The 19,747-nt window shown below is 43.7% G+C and overlaps 1 protein-coding gene across 1 annotated transcript; it reads left to right on the top strand.

Moving 5' to 3' along the window:
• The first annotated feature begins 2,464 nt into the window (after positions 1-2,464).
• PPID (peptidylprolyl isomerase D) lies at positions 2,465-14,793 on the top strand. Its single transcript, XM_018569393.1, has 10 exons — positions 2,465-2,646; positions 6,141-6,281; positions 6,780-6,886; positions 8,151-8,339; positions 10,245-10,367; positions 10,521-10,627; positions 11,729-11,870; positions 12,938-13,024; positions 13,101-13,143; positions 14,264-14,793. Exons 1-10 carry the CDS (start codon positions 2,562-2,564, stop codon positions 14,350-14,352), a joined length of 1,113 nt encoding a protein of 370 aa, XP_018424895.1. The 5' UTR covers positions 2,465-2,561; the 3' UTR covers positions 14,353-14,793.
• The last annotated feature ends 4,954 nt before the right edge of the window (positions 14,794-19,747 follow it).

The raw sequence follows: 19,747 nt of genomic DNA, 5'->3' as shown, positions 1-19,747 counted from the left end.
AGCGCTCTCCTCCCGCAGCGCTCGGCCGGCTTTCACTTTCTTTCCTCCCCGCTGGGACGCAGAGCAGTGCCCAGCGGGGAGGAAAGAAAGCAGGGATGTGTCGCTATATCGGCAGAAAAATTGCACTTTCTGCATTTAGCCAAAAGTTCAATTTTCGGCCGATATGTTTAGGCGGCCGATATATCGGTGCATCCCTAATATTTACAGCAATGCAGAATGGCACAGGCTATAGAGGACTACACATCCCAGCAATACTTTATATAACAATAGCATTTCTGTATAAAGTACTGCTGATATTTGTAGTCCTCTATAGAAGGTCTCATTCTGCATTGCTTCAACACCTGATCCCTGGAACAACCGATAAGCGCAGACTCCCGTCTCTTAGGCTGTCAGAATATGCATACAGATCGTGTCAGTAACGATTTAAACCGGCGCGCTGTGTGCAGCTTCTGAGAAGATACGCTATTAGCGTAGCGGGAAGCCGGCTGCGCATTTTGCATCGCTCCCACTACACTAATAGCGTATCTTCTCAGAAGCTGCACACAGCGTGCCGCTTTAAATAGTAACCAACACGCTCTGTATGCATTGTCTGACAGCGTGAGAGGCGGGACGCTGCGCTTGTCGGTGGATCGGATCAGGTGAGTATTAAAAAAAAAATTCTTTTATGTTCCCGGGACATTTAAAAATGTCTTATATAGGATACATTAGTAGTGGTGGTGGTGGTGTACACTGTATATAGGATATATTAGTGGTGGTGGTGTACACTGTATATAGGATATATTAGTGGTGGTGGTGTACACAGTATATAGGATATATTGGTGGCTGTGTACACAGCATATTGGTGGCAGTGTACACAGTATATATGACATATTGGTAGCAGTGTACACAATATACAGGACATATTGGTGATGGTGTACACAGTATATAGGACATATTGGTAGCAGTGTACATATTGGTGATGGTGTACACAGTATATAGGACATATTGGTAGCACTGTACACAGTACACATTGGTGATGGTGTACACAGTATATAGGACATATTGGTCGCAGTGTACCCAATATACAGGACATATTGGTAGCAGTGTACAGACTATACACTATATTGCCAAAAGTATTGGGACGCCTGCCTTTACACGCACATGAACTTTAATGACCTCCCAGTCTTAGTTCGTAGGGTTTAATATTGAGTTGGCCCACCCTTTGAAGCTATAACAGGTTCAAGTCTTCTGGGAAGGCATCCACAAGGGTTAGGATTGTGTCTATGGGAATGTTTGACCATTCTTCTAGAAGTGCATTTGTGAGGTCAGGTACTGATGTTGGACGAGAACGCCGGGCTCGCAGTCGCTGCTCTAATTTATGCCAAAGGTGTTCTATCGGGTTGAGGTCAGGACTCTGTGCAGGCCAGTCAAGTTCCTCCACCCCAAACTCACTCATCCATGTCTCTATGGACCTTGCTTTGTGCACTGGTGCGCAGTCATGTCGTAACAGGAAGGGGCCACCCCCAAACTGTTCCCACAAAGTTGGGAGCATGACATTGTCCAAAATGTCTTGGCATGCTGATGCCTTAAGTGTTCCCTTCACTGGAACTAAGGGGCCAAGTCCAATCCCCAAAAAACATCCCCACACCATAATCCCTCCTCCACCAAACTTTACACTTGGCACAATGCAGTCAGGCAAGTACCGTTCTCCTGGCATCCACCAAACCCAGACACGTCCATCGGATTGCCAGACAGAGAAGTGTTATTAGTCACTCCAGAGAACACGTCTCCGCTTCTCTAGAGTCCAGTGGCGGCGTGCTGCATCCGACGCTTTGCATTGTACTTGGTGATGTAAGGCCTGGATGCAGATGCTCGGCCATGGAAACTCATTCTATGAAGCTCTCTACGCAGTGTTGCTGTGCCAATCTGAAGGCCACACCAAGTTTGGAGGTCTGTAGCTATTGACTCTGCAATTGGCGACTTCTGTGCACTTCAGCACGCGCTGACCCCGCTCTGTCATTTTATGTGGCCTACCACTTCGTGGCTGAGTTGCTGTTGTTCCCAGTTGCTTCCACTTTATTTATAGTACCACTAACAGGTGACTGTGGAATATTTAGTAGCAAGGAAATTTCATGGAACACCTGAATCCAGTGTACACAGTGTATAGGACACAGTATACAGGACATATTGATTGCAGTGTACACAGTATACAGGACATATTGGCGATGATGTGCACAGTATATAGGACATATTAGTGATGGTGTACACACTATATAGGACATATTTGTAACAGTGTATACCGTATATATTGATTGCAGTGTACACAGTATATAGGACATATTGGTAGCAGTGTACACAGTATACAGGACATATTGGTGATGGTGTATACAGTATATACTGATTGCAGTGTACAGACTCTAGGATATCAGAACTATACACCGCATTGTCTTCTCCAGTGTACAGACGATATCGGCGGGGTGGGCGGGGTCTGTGAACCGGAAGCTGGGCTCTGGCCGCAGCGGAAGTGTGCTCAGGTGCTGGAAGCCGGTGTTCACATATTGTGCAGACCACGCCGGAGAATCATGTCTAATCCGAGCCCAAGTAACAAGCCGTCCGCCCCCGGCAATCCGCGGGTCTTCTTTGATATCGATGTGGGAGGGGAGCCAGGTGAGAATGAATGGGCGCCATCTTCATCACTCTTGTCAGTCAGGGATTGCGGTGGCGGGGTCACAGGGAGCCTGCAGATGGACCGGGGACACAGGCCGTGCATGGGCTTCTGGCTGGGGTGGAGACTTGTAGTACCTTTGCAGTTATAGGCCTGATCAGAGAATGATCCAATGATGGATAGGTTTACCTCTAGGCCATCAGATCTGCAGACAATTGTTTGCTCACAGGTCCCTAACAGAGATAGATGCCATGTTGTCTCCATGAGTTATGTGTTACCTCTGTCCATGCCCAGGTTCGAGGTGTGTGATCGGTTTATGCTGGATCATACAAAGGGCCGGGGCCTTGGGTAAATAATCAGCACATGGCCTGTACAACTCTATAATCTGGTGTGGCTGAGCAGTATTTAATTGTTACCATAAAGCCTAATCCAGCCCAATATTGACTTTTCTAGCTTTGGGTAAGTGTGGGGAAGAGTTAAAGTTTGTCAGGTTATGATTTTTGTGACTCCCTTTGTTAAGAATCCCCCTCATTTCCTGTCACTTTGCTGCCCATACAAGCAAGGAGAGGGTTGTTACCAAGTCCCCCCCCCATTTTACTGATAATGGGGGGAGAATGTGAAACCGAATCTGGAGCAGTTGCATGTACCAACCAGTCAGCCTCTCTTTTCAGATTATTCAGTGAAAATTTGGAAATTAAAGAGATGCTGGTTGGTTGCCACGGGCAACCGTTCCAGATTCTGTCTGCACCAGTTTTTATGAATTCCCCTCAATGTGTTTATCCGTCTTCATCAGCGCGATTCCGCATCCCTTCCTGTCCTGGGGCTAGTGACACCGACGGCAGTAAAACCCCCCAAAAGGGGCTCTAAGCCTTCCTCAAACTATACAGAATAAACAAACGTTGGTTTTCTGCAAAAAAGAAATATGGAATGTTAGTGCTGTATAAAGAGTGACAATACCTGAACCTATGAGGACACTGTGACAACTGAGCAATGCCACTCCCCGCTAGGACACATAGAAGACAATTGATTTTTATGTGCCCAGTTCATATCACAATGTTGTAGGGATCTGTGGTGCGCTACAACAACAAAAAGTAATGCAGCACTCTACATTGCTGTGCAGAGACCTAAGTGAAGTGTACAGTTTGTACATTCCAGATAAAGTTATTATACAGGATTTATATAGCGCCAACAATTTGCTCAACGCTATACAAAATAGTGGAGACAGTACAGTTATAATACAGTTTCAGAACAATAGGGTTGGGAGGGCCCTGCCCGTGAGAGTTTGCAATCTAGTAGGAGGGGCAAGTGATACAAAAGGTAACAATTGTTTGGTTTGAGTTGTTGGAGGAAGTAAAAGGCAGTTATGTTGAGATGAGTTGGAATAAAAAGGAAAAGTAAACAGCATGATGCATTGAAATGGAGCATCTCTCCGCTGGACCTGCACACATTAACCTGTTTATTATAAGAGCAGGCTAGTGTGAGGGAGCCCTTATGTAATGATAGACAGCTGGCACAGACCCCTTCTGTATCAGATGCTACAGCAGTGGAGCATATTATCTAAAGTACATCTGATGTTTATTACTAGGTATACATAGCCTACAGGCATAGATATCACATGGGTGTGTACACGTCCATGCAGAGACCTGCGCACAGCAATACGCAGCACCTGGGCTCTGCGTGGATGTGCACGTTCATGTCAATGTGGGCTAATTGGCCCAGTTTGGGTGTTGGCAGTCCATTTTCCATACTGTGTGACGTAACAGGTACACTTTATAGGAGGGAGTTGACCATCCTATAGGCTGGATTGACACTGTTCTGTGTTCGTGCAGCACATGTACTGCATATGCATAGGTTTGACTGGGCCTATATAGTTTTCCTTTTTCACAATAAACTGCATCACATAGGACCTGCCTCATTGGAAATAATGGGATTTCTACTTGCAATGCATCTTCATGCAGCAATATGCATGTGGTTTTGCTGCATGAAAACGGACTGGTTTGAAGAGGGCCTTAGTTACCACTCTTCCCTATGATCCCCCACTGCCCTGATCTGGTTCCATTACTTCTAGGTATGGTGAGATATGACATTGACCCTGTCTCCACACAATGCTGCACTTAAAGTGACACTATACTCAGGAGTTAAATCTTAAAAAAAAAATACATTCAAGTACCTTAACTTTTAACAAAAATGTATCTTATTTTTGTATCACTCATCTATAGATCCTCAAATCATGTCAGAATTGGTGCTGACACTGTCCTTCCTTCTGGAGGGGGGCTGCTTTTGTTCCCCATGTGTTTATAAAGTAGCCACCGCTCCAAGCTCGCTCCTGTGATGTACTCAATACAAATTGGTAAACTAAATTTGAGATTGTAGTCTTATCACAGGAGCCAGCTTGGAGTGTTTTGTGCTACAATTTAAATATGAGTGTCGGATAAAACATGGTCAGAAAGTGCAGTTGTTGTTTAATAACCAGCTCCATTACTTTTTTGAAGTCATATGCTAGGGAAGCCAGCAATACAGGGACTGATAAAATGATTGGATGTCTTTAAACCATGAAAACTCATCATGTCTAATATCTAGGGCTGCAACAACTAATTGACATAATCGATTATAATCGATTATTGAAAAAGTTGTCAACTTTTTCAATAATCGATTAATCGGCTTCTGATCAGTTGGCCCTGTTCACGGCTCCACACACGCTGCTCTATAATGTATTGCTGGGATTTTTATTCCTCTATAGCTGATGGTACATTGTGCTGTATATTATACATGGGAATACAAATCCCAGCAATACATTATATACTGTATGTATAATGTACTATTGCTGGGATTTGTTGTACTCTATAGTTGGTGATATTCTGCACTGCGCTGTATAGAGGACTACAAATCCCAGCAATAATACATTATACAGCGCCATGTGGAATTCCACCAGCTATAGAGGAGCACTACAAATCCCAGCAATAATACATTATACAGTGGTGCACTGCCGAATACCACTGGCTATAGAGGACTACAAAACCCAGCAACAGTACATTATACAGCGCAATGCAGAATACCACCAGCTATAATGTACTATTGCTGGGATTTGTTGTGCTCCTCTATAGCTGGTGATATTCTGCATTGCGCTGTATAATGTACTATTGCTGGGATTAGTAGTCCTCTATAGCTGGTGCAATTCTGCATTGATTGCTGTATAATTTTACACTTTCCATTTCACTATATTGCACACCACACTTTTTTTTTTTTTTTTACTTCCACCGCTCCAAGCTTGCTCCTTTCAATACAAACTAGTAGTCCATCACTGGAGCCATTTTTAAAAATGTATTTGATTGTTTATCCGATTAACCGATTAATCGAACTTAATAATCGGTTAACTAATCGATTTTGAAAATAATCGTTAGCTGCAGCTCTACTAATATCTTCCTTCATTTGCTTGAGTGTTCATTACACTTATGTGACTGTCGCATAGAAAACATATACATTTTGTTGTTTTTAGTTGGTCGTGTGGTGCTGGAACTCTTTGCAGATATTGTCCCTAAAACAGCCGAGAACTTCCGAGCTCTGTGCACCGGGGAACAAGGAATAGGGAAGACGACAGGAAAGCCTCTGCACTTCAAAGGATGTCCTTTCCATAGAAGTAAGTAGTTACATTCTGTATTTATAAAGCATCTGTTGCTTAAAGGAGAACTATGGGGTCAGTGCTTTTCTCCATAGTTCTCCTAAGGGTATTGGGAGGACACAAACTAGCCTCCTCCCGCCACCCTAAGCTCAGTATACCGCGAGCTACAGCTCACGTACTGAGATGCCGCAGCCAGTGACAGCTGGCTCTGCCTATCTCGAAGCAGAGCCAGCTGTACACGCCCCCTCCACTCAGCGCTGGAGGATCGGACAGAGGAGGGGGGGAATCCCTGCAGGGAGCTGTGAGTGACTGTCACTGCTCTCTGCAGGGACAGGATCGAGAAGTGAGCGAGCGACAGTATGTGTTCGCTTACTTCCCGGTCTATTGAGCCGACGTGTGACAGTTTCATTGTCGCACGTCAGATCGAACTATGAGGATTAGTGATTTTCACTCGCCTCATAGTTCTCCTTTTTAATTTGAAACTTTATCAACTGGTGTGTTTTTTTTAAATTTCAGTTATTAAAAAATTCATGATCCAGGGTGGAGATTTCTCAAACCAAGATGGAACTGGTGGCGAAAGTATATATGGAGAGAAGTTTGAGGATGAAAACTTTCATTATAAGGTAGGTAGAATGATATTGCAAAAACACTTTGGTTTCTAGTATATAAACGGCGTCACCTTGGCTGTATGCATACACTTGCCATACTTGACTCGCTTAGTTCTAGCTGTTATGATTGTAATAAGACAGATGACACATCTAAGGTAACAGAAAAATACATATATGGGGGCTGTTTTACCTCCCCAAAGGATATGTATTCCTGTCCATCTATTTCTGAGATTCCTGGGATCGCAGAGCCCGGGTGGTGACCTGACTTTTCTCTACCACAATTAAGCTTAATCACTTTCCTGTTCTCCACTTTTGGTTCGCAGTAACAAAGCCTGCTAAAAACTGCCAATGATTTTAATGGCTCTGTCCTGTTTATAAGCTCATCTTGGCCGAGAGAGTGCACTGTGCGTGTGCGGCCCTTGGGAACAGGACAGCACTCCCTCCTGTGGCTTTTCCGTCCTAGTAAGAAGACAGGATGGAGTCATCAAAAGCTTTTGCAGTTTTTCAAGCAGACTTCCGTCACTGCAAAAAATGGCCTCCAGTTATGTTTGCAGAAGAGGCAGAATTTTAAAATCTGATTAGCTTAGGGTGTTGATAATTGTGTATAGAGACTGCATAGAGTTGTCTTTATATTTCAAGGTGAACAGTTTAAAGGAAACCTATGAGATATACAGAGAATGTCATAGCTGATCACCTTCTGAATTACTACTTTTCTGGCTGTCTCATTCTGAGTACTGACCTGGAACAAGCGTATAAAATGAGAAGTCGGAATCCTATATCTGCATGCTTGTTTCATGTCTATTACTCTTACTATTAAAGCCATTGGATCAGCATGCCAGCCAGCTATCATTTTCCTTAGGAAAGGTCATTATTGGCAGACTCCATATTCTATCGGTACATATCATATAAAAATTATTTCTAGCAGTGCAAGGGCAAACTGCTTGTTTTTCTCTAGGGGACCTCTGTAAATGACTTTTACTTAATGATCCCTGGCTCCAAGACTCGCTCCTGTTGCCCTGCACTCCTGTGGTTGGAGGCCTGCTGATGTTATCACATCTAAGGCAGGATCTATAACACTGCATTATTGATGAGGGTAGAGGTGAGCACTAGGGAAGGGGGTCAGGTAAGTAAAAGTGCTTTACAAGATGCCCCTAAATAAAAACAAGCAGGTAAACTACATTCTAAGGCTACCCCAAAACAGATAAACTAAAGCCAGGGATGTTTGCTTCGGTGATTATTTTTCAAATAAAATGTGTTTTGTGTTTATTCCTCAATTCAGCATGACAAGGAAGGCTTGCTCAGTATGGCTAACGCAGGACCAAACACCAATGGCTCTCAGTTCTTCATCGTAACTGTACCGACACCTCACTTAGATGGGAAACATGTCGTATTTGGACAAGTGCTTAAAGGGTATGGCATTGTGAAAATGCTGGAAAATATTGAAGTTCAGGAGGAAAAGCCTAAAAAGGTAAGCTCCCAGGCATGAGTATTTGGTGTATCTCTAAAAAAAATTTTTATCACCTTGCGGTTTAACCCCTTGCCGCTGGTGGGAGCCAAACCATTACGTGGACCGTGACGCTGGGGGCCTGCAGAAGGGCCTCCTATTTATTTGTTCACTGTGATTGGGTGCACAGTGATGATGTAATGGTGTGGTTCCTGATCATGCGTTAACCATGAATTGTTGGTGACAGCCCAATCGCACACAAAATAAAAACAGCATGGCATGTTCTAGGTCAGTGTCAGTGTGTTTAGGTAGGTAGAAAAAAAGACTTTGTTTAGTGTTAGTATCAGTGCAAGTTTTTGTGTCAGTGTTTAATAGGGGAGAAACATTTTTTGGTTTCTTTGATAATCAATAGCTATCCATTACCATGCGCCACCAAATAATTCCTGATTTGTCTTGAACAAAGGAGATATAATCCACATGGATAGACAAAGTAGCTACATTGATAAATAATCTTACTAATGCATGTTAAAGTTGCAAAATGGAGTTTGGGCGTTAACCCCTTCATGATGGGAGACATACACTGTAGGTCCCGCCACGAAGTGCCCTAAATGTGCTGGCCACGTACACTATTTAAGGCTTTGTAATGCTGGTAACCGCTGATTCTCAGTGGTTACCAGTCATTAATGAATGCCCAGCATTGAGGCATTCATTAATGAAATAGTTAAGCTTTTGTAAAAGCTTCTTTTTTGCATTAATGAAAGAATGAAGCCATCAAATAGATCCGGTATTTGACAGCTGAAGATAGCAGAGTGAGTCACCTCTCTATTTGTTTTGACAGCTCCATAGACTGACCTATGTTTATGAAGCTGTGTGATACATTTCAGGCACAATGTTACAATGTATCTCTGTGCCTGAAATGCATCACTTCTGATCTTCTGGGCAGGATCAGAAACCTTTAATGAGATCTGATTCTGACATGCTGTCAGGATCAGCCTCTAAGATTATTATTAGCTGTTCCTAAGTTTTTGGAGCTGCCTAATAATAACAACCTGCTTCATCAGCTTCTCTCCAGCTGGAGAGTTACACAAGAATGCGGAAGTGATGTAATATACATCACTTCCGCATTCTGACAGCGGAGAGGGGAGCGGAGGGAGCTCGTGTACCGACCTCCCTCTGATCCCCTGTGACAGAGGCACGATGCTGCTATCGGGCACAGCGGAGCCTGGGACCATCGTGACAGCGGGAGTGAGGGAGCCGCGGAGAGGGGTGTGGCGCACATACCGGGACCTCATACAAGCGATCCGCTGGCTCTATAGCCGGCGGATCGCTTGTATGTTAACAGGCATCGGTACCTGTTTTTAGATATCGGGCATTTCCCACTCACGCGAGGGGGTGTGGCTGAGCGGGTGCGCCCGCTCAAAGGCCGTTTTTTGTTTTTTTTTACAATGGCAGGCCCGGAAGTGGTTAATGCATTCTTTGCATTGAGGTAAAGAAACACCTAGTACCTGTCTGACACCTCACTTACCTGTGGCTGCTCGTCTCCTCTGCCGGGACTTCCTGGTCTTGGGGGAGGGTACTGAGGACAGAGGAGCTATGGGCTCCTTCTGCCATCAAACTGTGACTGTTAGAGCGGGGGTAACGTGCCACCTGCTGTGTGTGTCTATGGATGCACACAGCCTGGAGCTCACAGGTGTCTTCTCAGCAGCCGGCTAGCTGATGGAGACACCCGCACAAGGTGGTGGTTGGGGGAGGGGGTGGTAAAATACCTCTGGCTCTCCTGATTATAAAAAGAAAAAAGTTTAATATCACTTTAAGGGGTTTTTACATTTGTTGCTCCTAGTTTTCTAGAAATCTTATTCATAATGTTCAGGTTTAAATACAGATAAACTTGTGTCTTCTCTCTAATCCTAGTTGTCTTTCTTTATGCAGCCATGTGTAATAGCAGATTGTGGAGAGTTCCGAGACGGAGATGAGTTGGTCATGGCACCTTCAGACGGCTCTGGTGACATTCATCCTGACTTCCCAGAGGACTCTGACGTTGAACTAAATGATGTAAGTCATTTATATAAGTAAATCATCAACGGCGTTTGAAGTGTCTAGATAAGACCAATATATGTAGACGAAAAAGACACTACGGTACAGACATTATGTGCAAATGGCTTACAATTTTCCTGGAATACAATCATACTTTTCTTTGCTGAACAGGTGGAAAAAATTGTCAGCATTGCAGAAGATGTCAAGAACAGTGGAAATAATTTATTCAAGTCTCTGAACTGGGAGATGGCAATAAAGAAATACAATAAAGCTCTACGGTATGTTGCAGTATGGGGTAAAAATACGCTTTTATAGCTTACCTGGGTATTCAATGCTTTTCTTCTCAGATTTGCAGTGTAATGGTCTAGGTGAGATTTTTGTAATCATTTCTTTACTCCCCATTCATGTCCTGTGGATGAACACAACAGCTGTCCTGGCAGTTGCTCAAGTAATAGGATTAGCCTGTGTGAGAACACATTCACACTAGCCCTCAGAGGTTTTTGTGCAGGCTAGTGTCCACTGTGTGAGTGTGAAGAGGCGGTGAGGATGGGGGCTTTTCTTTGCATAGTTTTAGTGCATCACATCTTTTTAACTTTACTAAAGTGTGACAAAATGACACTTCATTAACGTAATGCACCACAGCCGAGTTCTGTTGCGGTCACAGATTGTAACTTCAGCTGAGCTCTGTTGCAGAACAATGCAGCATGTCTGCATTTTTCCGTCCAATGCACTGCAACCGACCTCAAGTCAGCATGGCAGTGTAGACAGGACACATAGAAAACATTTTTCTGTGTGCCCTGGTGGTGACCTGCATTGCTTTTGTGCACACAAACACAGGTCATTGCACATAGTGTGAACAAGCCCTTAAAGTAAGCTAGTGCACTCTGTGTGGGTAAGTATATAACTGTATCTTGGTTCTCGCATCACAGCGGTTCTTTCACTGGCCTGAAGATGCTCTGGTGTTGGTGTTATGCCCCACCAACCAAAACACTATTTCCACATATGTGCTTCGTGTAAGCTTTCACCTCTTTGGCATTTTCCATAAGATTGCTATTGCACATTCACGGTGTAAGTATCTCAATTCAAAATTCTGATTTAAATCAGTTTCAATCACTAATGTGATTCTATGAAATGTATAAAAGTTCAGCAGGCTGAATACTTATGCATAGGACTGGAAGTCAGGGACCTGTGTGTAGCATGGTACACGTGGACACTGGTCATCACCCTTTAAACATTGTTCCGCTGGCATTTGAAGTTTAATATAAGCACTTATAGACATCACGGGTATCTGCACTTTAGTATTACTGTTAGTTTAGACGCTTTATAGCATAATTGTAACCCGTCATATTGATGTTCATTGTCATCTTGTTGTTTTCTAGATATGTAGAGAGCTGCAAAGATGTCACCGGAGATGACAACATTTCAAAGTTAAATCCTATTGCTGTAAGCTGCAATCTGAATATTGGGGCTTGTAAGCTGAAAATGTCTGACTTCAGAGCTGCAATTGAGAGCTGCAATGAGGTATTGTTATCACAGCTTTATTCAATACATCCCGGAGAAGCCATGTTTATTTGAATCTTTTGTACCCTGTTTTAGTTAGCCCTTCCTAGACTATGGAACTGTTGATCATTTATTTCAAGGGTGACAAATTATTTAGGAGCTGGTCAGCTTATTCTGGGAGCCAATAGTTGCTTTATGGTGGCAGGGGAAATGTACTGCCAGTTTATAACAATAGAAACACCGTTATTTTAGGCGCAGGGGCTAGCTGCCACCTCAAAGTGTATTTCCACTTTTGCAGCCAGATTGGGATAAAACCCATTTTATATTAGTTAAATTTTTCTCATTCGCATAGCATAAGTAAAAAAAACAAACATTAAAGGAGAACTATGACATGAGTGATTTCCACTCACCTCATAGTTCTAAGCCGACCTGTGACAATGAGACTGTCACAGGTCGGCTCAGTAGATCGGGAGGTGAGGGAAATATACCGGGTTCCCTCCCCTCTCGATCCTGTCACGGCTCTCTGCCGTGACAGGGGGAGGGCTGGATTCCCCTCTCCCCGCTCCGATCTGCCAGCGCTGACTGGCGGATCAGACAGGGGTGGGGGCGGGTACAGCTGGCTCTGCCTCCTAGATAGGCAGAGCCAGCTGTCACTGACGCAGCTGGGCGGATCCCGTCATCTACGTCGGGATCCGCTCCAGGTGCGGCGTCTCAGTATACCGCTCGCGGTATACTGAGCTTAGGGTAACGGGAGGACGCTAGTTTGTGTCCTCCCGTTACCCTAAGGAGAACTATGGGGAAAAACACTGACCCCATAGTTCTCCTTTTTTAAATTGCTGCTTGTAAAAACAATCAAATCTGCAAGAAAAGCTGTACACTGCTGAATTTACAAGTTAATGAGGGGGAGCTTAGTCTGACATAAGTCTTTGTATTAGGTACAGTAAAACAGATGAATACATGAACACATGTAAATGGGTCCATTCCCACTGCAGAAATATCAGTGATTACAGCAGCTGTAACGACAGGCAGTTACTGTATATTAGAGCGAAATATCCTTGCATCTAACATTTTGTTCTGTTGTCTAACAGGCTCTTGAAATTGATCCCGCTAACACAAAAGCACTTTACAGACGGGCCCAAGGTTGGCAGGGATTGAAAGACTATGAACAAGCACTGGTAAGTTGTTGTTTTGTTTTTTTTACAGTGCAATTCTTGTGAAAGGTTTGATAACCGATTTTCTGCTCTGTTGTAGGAGGATCTAAAGAAGGCACATGAGTTGACCCCAGAGGATAAAGGTAAATTTGTGTCCATTGTACCTTTTATGCCTGTGTTAAACCATGGCTTGACAAATCCCAGACGCCAGGTTGCCATGGCAACTAGAAATTGTGCCCTGGCACCTGGCTTTTGTCAACACCTTCTCTGTCCCCTGCCACCACTTCTACATCAGCTCTACTCCCCGTTCTTCTCCCTGCTGCACTCAGTGTCCCTTCTGATATTCACTGCTCTCCCTGCCTGTATCAGCAGAGGCAGCGGTGATCGGACACCGACCACTGCAGCCGGCGACCAGTGGGGAGGAGAGACCACTGTGCCTCTGCATTACCTTCGTGCCTCCGCTTCTGCCCACGTACCTCCACAGCTTCCCTTGTGCCTTGCTGCTCGCCCCCCTGCCTTCTCTTTTTACTACCGGCTGTGGAAAGCTGGCGTTAAGTCTTCCATTCAGCAGCTGGGAGCAATAGCCAGCCTGCTATTGGCTATTTTAAATTGCAGTAGCCAATAGCAGGTTGGCTATTGCTCCCAGCCACTGTCTGCAATGTTGTTACTTTAATATTTTTTAAACACCCCTTCCCCCCATCTTTAATTTTAAGGCACACTGGCAACTCCTAAATTATAGTATGTGCAGAAGGTCGAATTGCTCAGCAATGGAGACTGTGTATGCCTCTACCCTGTATCCCAGCTTATAGCTTTATTGACTGTCAGGTAGTTGAGTAGCTTTCATTGGTTTGAATGTTGGGGATGGTTTACAGAGCAAAGTTGACATCTTCATGCTGCGCAGCGTTTGGGGCTTCTCTGGTATGCTCAAGTAGAATTTTTTTGCCTGCTCCAGCCAGTTTATGTAACTTCCTAGTGGCGGGAGCACATTAAACTTTTTGTTTCACAGCATGAATTTGATCCCATGTATCAAGTGGTGGAATCTGCTTTTTATAAAGCAAAGCAACACTTCCAGTCATAACGCAGGATGAGCAGATTTCTTCTACGTTGCCAAGTACTCTTTCACAGGAATAAGCTATTTGCCGTATATAATGTCATTTGGTCTGTGACTTATTGGGAAATGTTGGTGTAGATGATGGATTGCTGTCATCATTGTCCTACTGCCACAGCATGTTCTGTCCTTTAACCCGATCTCTGTTCTTGCAGCTATCGGCAGTGAAATTCTTCGGGTCAAGCACAGAATCAAAGAACAGAAGGAAAAAGAAAGAGCTGTCTATGCAAAAATGTTTGCATAAATATGTTTACATTAAACTGGGCATGCAGTGTTCTGAAATCTATGGTATCTGGGTGCAAAAGAGCTGTATGAGGCTACCCTGTGATATTAAACCAAAAACATTTTCATAGGTTCTCAACACAGGTGTGACGGTTCACCTAAGTGTTATTGACGGTTTACATTTTATTTTTGGGCCATCTCTTTTAATGTTTTTTTTTCTTTTGTGACACTGCATGGACTATGCAAAAAGTGTTATGTGCAGTGTAACATTTAATTTGTGATTTGGCTTCTGTTAGTAACGCTTACTAGTCTTATTTTGTGTGACAGTGAAAGAGCGAGGCTTATTGTCTCCTGTGTACCGTTACATGGCAACAGCAGTTCTGTCTTAAAAGCATAACGTGATTTTGCTCCACAACATGATTAAACTTGTTACTGTCTTTCCTAATAAAGACTGTTACTGCTGCATGTCTTTTTACCTCCGTGCGCCAGAGATGTATCATCGCTGATTGAGTTTATCAATCAGGAATTTACCAATTCAAGGAGTATCAAAGAAAAGGGTTTACTGAAATAACAACAGTAATAGATTTGTAGTGGGTGATATGCTCAATATAGCACGATGTAGTAACTGGTGTTTGTGTTCTATCGGTGGAGTGAGCGAGACTGCAGATTGACCTCAGTCACAGTCTAGGTACTTCAACTTGAATCATGATACTCATCCACAGTGAGGCCAGACAGTATCCTGCATGACTCCCACAAGGGCCTAGCAGTGCTGTTTGTTAATGGAAACCTATACCATCTCTGACTTTCCCTTAAGATTCAAGCTGCTTGGCTGCCATGCCAAATCAATGATTCCAGTGTTTTCTGAATCACTGATTCAGAACTTGCTGCATTCTTGTTCCAAATCAGGAATAAAGCCATTGGATCAACATAACACACTGGAGATTAGCATAGATCAGGGGTAGCAAACCTCCGGCCCTCCAGCTGTGGTGAAACTACAAATCCCATGATGCATCTCTCTTCGGGAGTTGTGGCTGTGAGAATCTTTCAATGCCTCATGGGATTTGTAGTTCCACCACAGCTGGAGGTTTGCTACCCCTGGCCTAGATGTATGTCAGCAGCCTCTAACGTTAGTACAGGTTTCCTGTTCAGATAACATTTCTGCAAATCTCAAATAGTGTCTGTTATTGGGAACTTGCGGGCGCTTGCTTTCTATCACATCGGCCTATTTTTAGCAATTTTAGATTGTTCACACTCCAAAGTAGATGATGGGGGATATTAGGGATACACACTCTAGTTTTGCCAATATAAATCTGTATAGGCTTGGAGTTTTTTTTTTTTGTTAAGCATACAAATTGAATCTAAAGCTTTAACATAATACACCCAAAACATACATTTTGTAGACCGTTTGAGGTAAGTTGCCTTGTTGAGGTGAGTAGACTTGCATGCATTAGGGAAACTAGAAAAGCTATGCTCAGTTTTATCGTGTTTCCCCGAGAATAAGACACTGTCTTATTTTTTTTTTTGGCTCAAAAAACAAAACACTAGGTATTTTTTTTATTTTAATGTACAACAATCCACACTTATTCATGTACAAAAATATGGCGATCAGAACATTCAGGGGTGCCGTACCTTTCCAAGAGCAATCTGGCAACCAATCGCTGGCCAGAATGAGCGAAGTGCCCTTTCACTATGGATTCCTCACAGGCGGAGTGCATTTGGTATCACTCTGCCTGTGACAGGAGCTGGCGCTATAGATGAGGCATCGGCTTATGCGGCGCTGCTCCCTCCGGTGCCGCCTTGCTTCCTCTAACGCTGGCTTCGTTGGCACTGCTGATTTTCTCCCGCGGCTCTTCAAGTTCTCCCTTATGCCACCACCGGCCCCGGGAAAGGTTCACAACTAGGTCTTATATTTTAGCAATTCCCAAAAATAGTACTAGGTCTTATTTTTGGGGAAACAGGGTAGATGGGGAGGGGTTGGACCCTATGTCAAGTCAGTGGCCCTTCTGGGAAGATTTACCTCTCTTTTTGTCCTGGTGACCATTTCCACAGAGACAAAAACTGAGGGCAAACCCAAAATTGTAGAGTATTTTATCAGCATATCAAATAGCTGCTGTTCCTGCTCTCCTGAACACTTCATTAAAACTCTCAGGGCTTTTTCACACCATGTCCAGTGTTTCTCTGCACACTTAGTGTACGCAGGGCCCATAAAAAACAATTATTTTCTGTCTGCACCAAACATGTGCAGTGGTGCGTGGAGAAACACTGCTCAATGGACATGGTCTGAACAAGCCTTCCGTTATTGCCAGCTGGAGGCTAGCAATATTTTAAGGTGTGCTAATCTTTAACTGCTACTTGACTATGCATATCATACTTTTACTAAACTGAATAATCTATAATAATGCAAATAATTCAAGGCCCTACAAATACTGCATATCCTATGCTTTTGTAGATTATACTACTGTGAGTAGTATAGAGGTATATAGGCACAAAGGTGGGCTAAAATATGTAAGAACATATGAGAGTGATGATGCATTATACAGTGTGTAATGGGGGGGGGGGCACTATATAGTAATGAGGCATAAACCATTGAATGTAGTATAGAAATGTGAAGAACTACTTGTAACAAATGAGGCACTGCATGAATAGAGAGTACTGAGCCAAAACAGTAGTAGAGACATAAGGCATTATGTGTGAAAGGGTTACGTGAGGCACTAGTATTAAAAAGTAGTGCGGAAGGCACTGTGTGCAACTTGTGTATTAGGGATAAGAACTGCATGTAATAGAGATGTACTAGAGCAGCAGTAGAGAACAGGCACAATACATAACCGTGAGCTGCTGCATATTGTAGAGGCATGGATAATCCCCGAGCTGTTAGAGATCATGACAGTACAAGGTGAGGGGTTCAGAGACACACTGATCAGTAAAGTAAAACACCTAGCTCATCACACCAGTATTCTGCCTGGCTGATCACAACCCTCAGCTCCCTATTGTAATCAACGCATTAGATTCCAGGTGTGTGAAGTGCATGATGTACACAAAAATGATGGACCCACATACCAAAAGACAAAACGCAACATTTATGCATCCTGGAGCTCTATTTCTTCATGGGAGTGCTCATTGTCACTTTAGGGCCTGTTCACACGACGTCCGTTTTGTGTGCTGACCGGATCCGTACGCTGCTGCACTCAAAATGTATCCCTACGTGTTTTATGGGCTACAGTTCTCACGTGCGCAGTCCGTTCAGCTTACGACTAACAAATGAGGCACTGCATGAATAGAGAGTACTGAGCCAAAACAGTAGTAGAGACATAAGGCATTATGTGTGAAAGGGTTACGTGAGGCACTAGTATTAAAAAGTAGTGCGGAAGGCACTGTGTGCAACTTGTGTATTAGGGATAAGAACTGCATGTAATAGAGATGTACTAGAGCAGCAGTAGAGAACAGGCACAATACATAACCGTGAGCTGCTGCATATTGTAGAGGCATGGATAATCCCCGAGCTGTTAGAGATCATGACAGTACAAGGTGAGGGGTTCAGAGACACACTGATCAGTAAAGTAAAACACCTAGCTCATCACACCAGTATTCTGCCTGGCTGATCACAACCCTCAGCTCCCTATTGTAATCAACGCATTAGATTCCAGGTGTGTGAAGTGCATGATGTACACAAAAATGATGGACCCACATACCAAAAGACAAAACGCAACATTTATGCATCCTGGAGCTCTATTTCTTCATGGGAGTGCTCATTGTCACTTTAGGGCCTGTTCACACGACGTCCGTTTTGTGTGCTGACCGGATCCGTACGCTGCTGCACTCAAAATGTATCCCTACGTGTTTTATGGGCTACAGTTCTCACGTGCGCAGTCCGTTCAGCTTACGACAGAAAAAATACTGCATGTCACATTTTGTCCGGTCTGGAAACACGCACGCAATGGAAACGCAACGCAATGCAGCTAAGGAAAAAAAAATTGTATTCTTGCTCCACTTATTATGATGTTATCAACAATAGACAGACAGGTTGGGGGTAGAGGTAAACGACATGAACTGCAAACATTTGGAACATGCCCATTACCTTGCCATGGACATACGAGTAAAGGAAAAAAATTTATCCAGGTGACCTCGCAAATCCTCATACAAACTCCAGAACTGACCCTTGGAGTCCCGGAGCCTCAAGATTGGGTGTACCCAATAACGACGTCTCCTGCGGGCTCGTTCTCTGCAGATTGCTGTAGCCAGCACAATCAACATACCTGCAAATATGTGATACATGTCTGATCCCCAGCTTTACATACACAAAGGGAAGCAGATGTTTCCGAGAGGGCGGAGGTGACCTCAGAGGCTGAATCTGCATATGGACCGAAAATGCATTAAAAAAACGCACTGCATGAGCAGCTCCACGTCTGCTGATCAGGACCTGATCTCATGTGAACAGGCCAAGCTGCTAGCAGGCTTTCAACAAGTTTCAAGTTCTACTGAAGTCTGCTCACAGCTTGTTTAAAGTGACAGCGCTCCCATTAAGATCTGTGCTTAACATTTTCAAAAGCTTGATAAAAGACTGTCACACTGCTCTTATACAGGCTGAAGCCTGTGTGAACTAGGCCTTAAAGTAATATCTCTCGGTAAAGCTTACCTGTCCTGCCACTTGTGCCTCTGATCTTCACTCTGTTGAAGAATATCCAGCATCTGACATAAATCCAGGTGGCTGCTACATCCCTAAAAGGACACAGTAGTGAAGTAGAGGCCAGTGGGTGGGACCATAGCATGCAGCAGGGGACCAGGCACCCCACACCTGAAATGGTGTCAGATGCTGAAGATACAACAGTCGCAGTACCTTTTGAAGACAGCAAAGATCTAAGGGACAGGTAGGTATTAACATTCTCTTCTAACCCTTTTTGAATTTTTTTTTTTTATGTGGGACAGATTCACTTTATGTGGTAGGCAACAACTGCTTGCTAGACACGTAACCCCACAAAAAATTCATTTTGGATTTTTTCGTTTTTAATATCCATCTGAATTTTTTTTTGGAACAGTCATGTGACCGTGCTTGTACTGCAACCCCCAACAGCCAAAACCCCCCATCTGATTGGCCAGAGAACAGGCACATGTCCGATTTAGTTTAGTTTTAAACAAAATTCAGATGGATCAGAATTTTCATTAACCACTTGAAGATCAGGTGTTTCTAAAAAAAAAAAAAACAACAGTTTCCCCTATATTAAATGTTTACCCAATTTTTTGGTAAAATATATGTTATCATAAAAGAGAAGGGGTCACGTCAGGTAAATACCGTGTTTCCCTGAAAATAAGACACTGTCTTATTTTTTTTTTTTGCAGGAAATAAGACACCAGGTCTTATTTTCGGGGGATGTCTTACCTGGCTGGGGGAGGACTGGACGAGGTCCCGGGAAGGCGGCGTG

This window comes from Nanorana parkeri, unplaced genomic scaffold (genome assembly GCF_000935625.1).
Source record: "Nanorana parkeri isolate BGI_ZX_2015 unplaced genomic scaffold, ASM93562v1 scaffold1329, whole genome shotgun sequence".
In the NCBI taxonomy this organism is placed as follows: domain Eukaryota; kingdom Metazoa; phylum Chordata; class Amphibia; order Anura; family Dicroglossidae; genus Nanorana; species Nanorana parkeri.
This window is presented reverse-complemented; position numbering and strand designations above follow the sequence as displayed.

Excerpts from the sequence above, each read along its gene's own strand:
- PPID (XM_018569393.1), top strand. The coding sequence starts at position 2,562 with ATGTCTAATCCGAGCCCAAGTAACAAGCCGTCCGCCCCCGGCAATCCG. Across the intron at positions 13,025-13,100 it reads AAGACTATGAACAAGCACTG|GAGGATCTAAAGAAGGCACA; the intron begins GTAAGTTGTTGT and ends GCTCTGTTGTAG. Across the intron at positions 13,144-14,263 it reads GTTGACCCCAGAGGATAAAG|CTATCGGCAGTGAAATTCTT; the intron begins GTAAATTTGTGT and ends CTGTTCTTGCAG.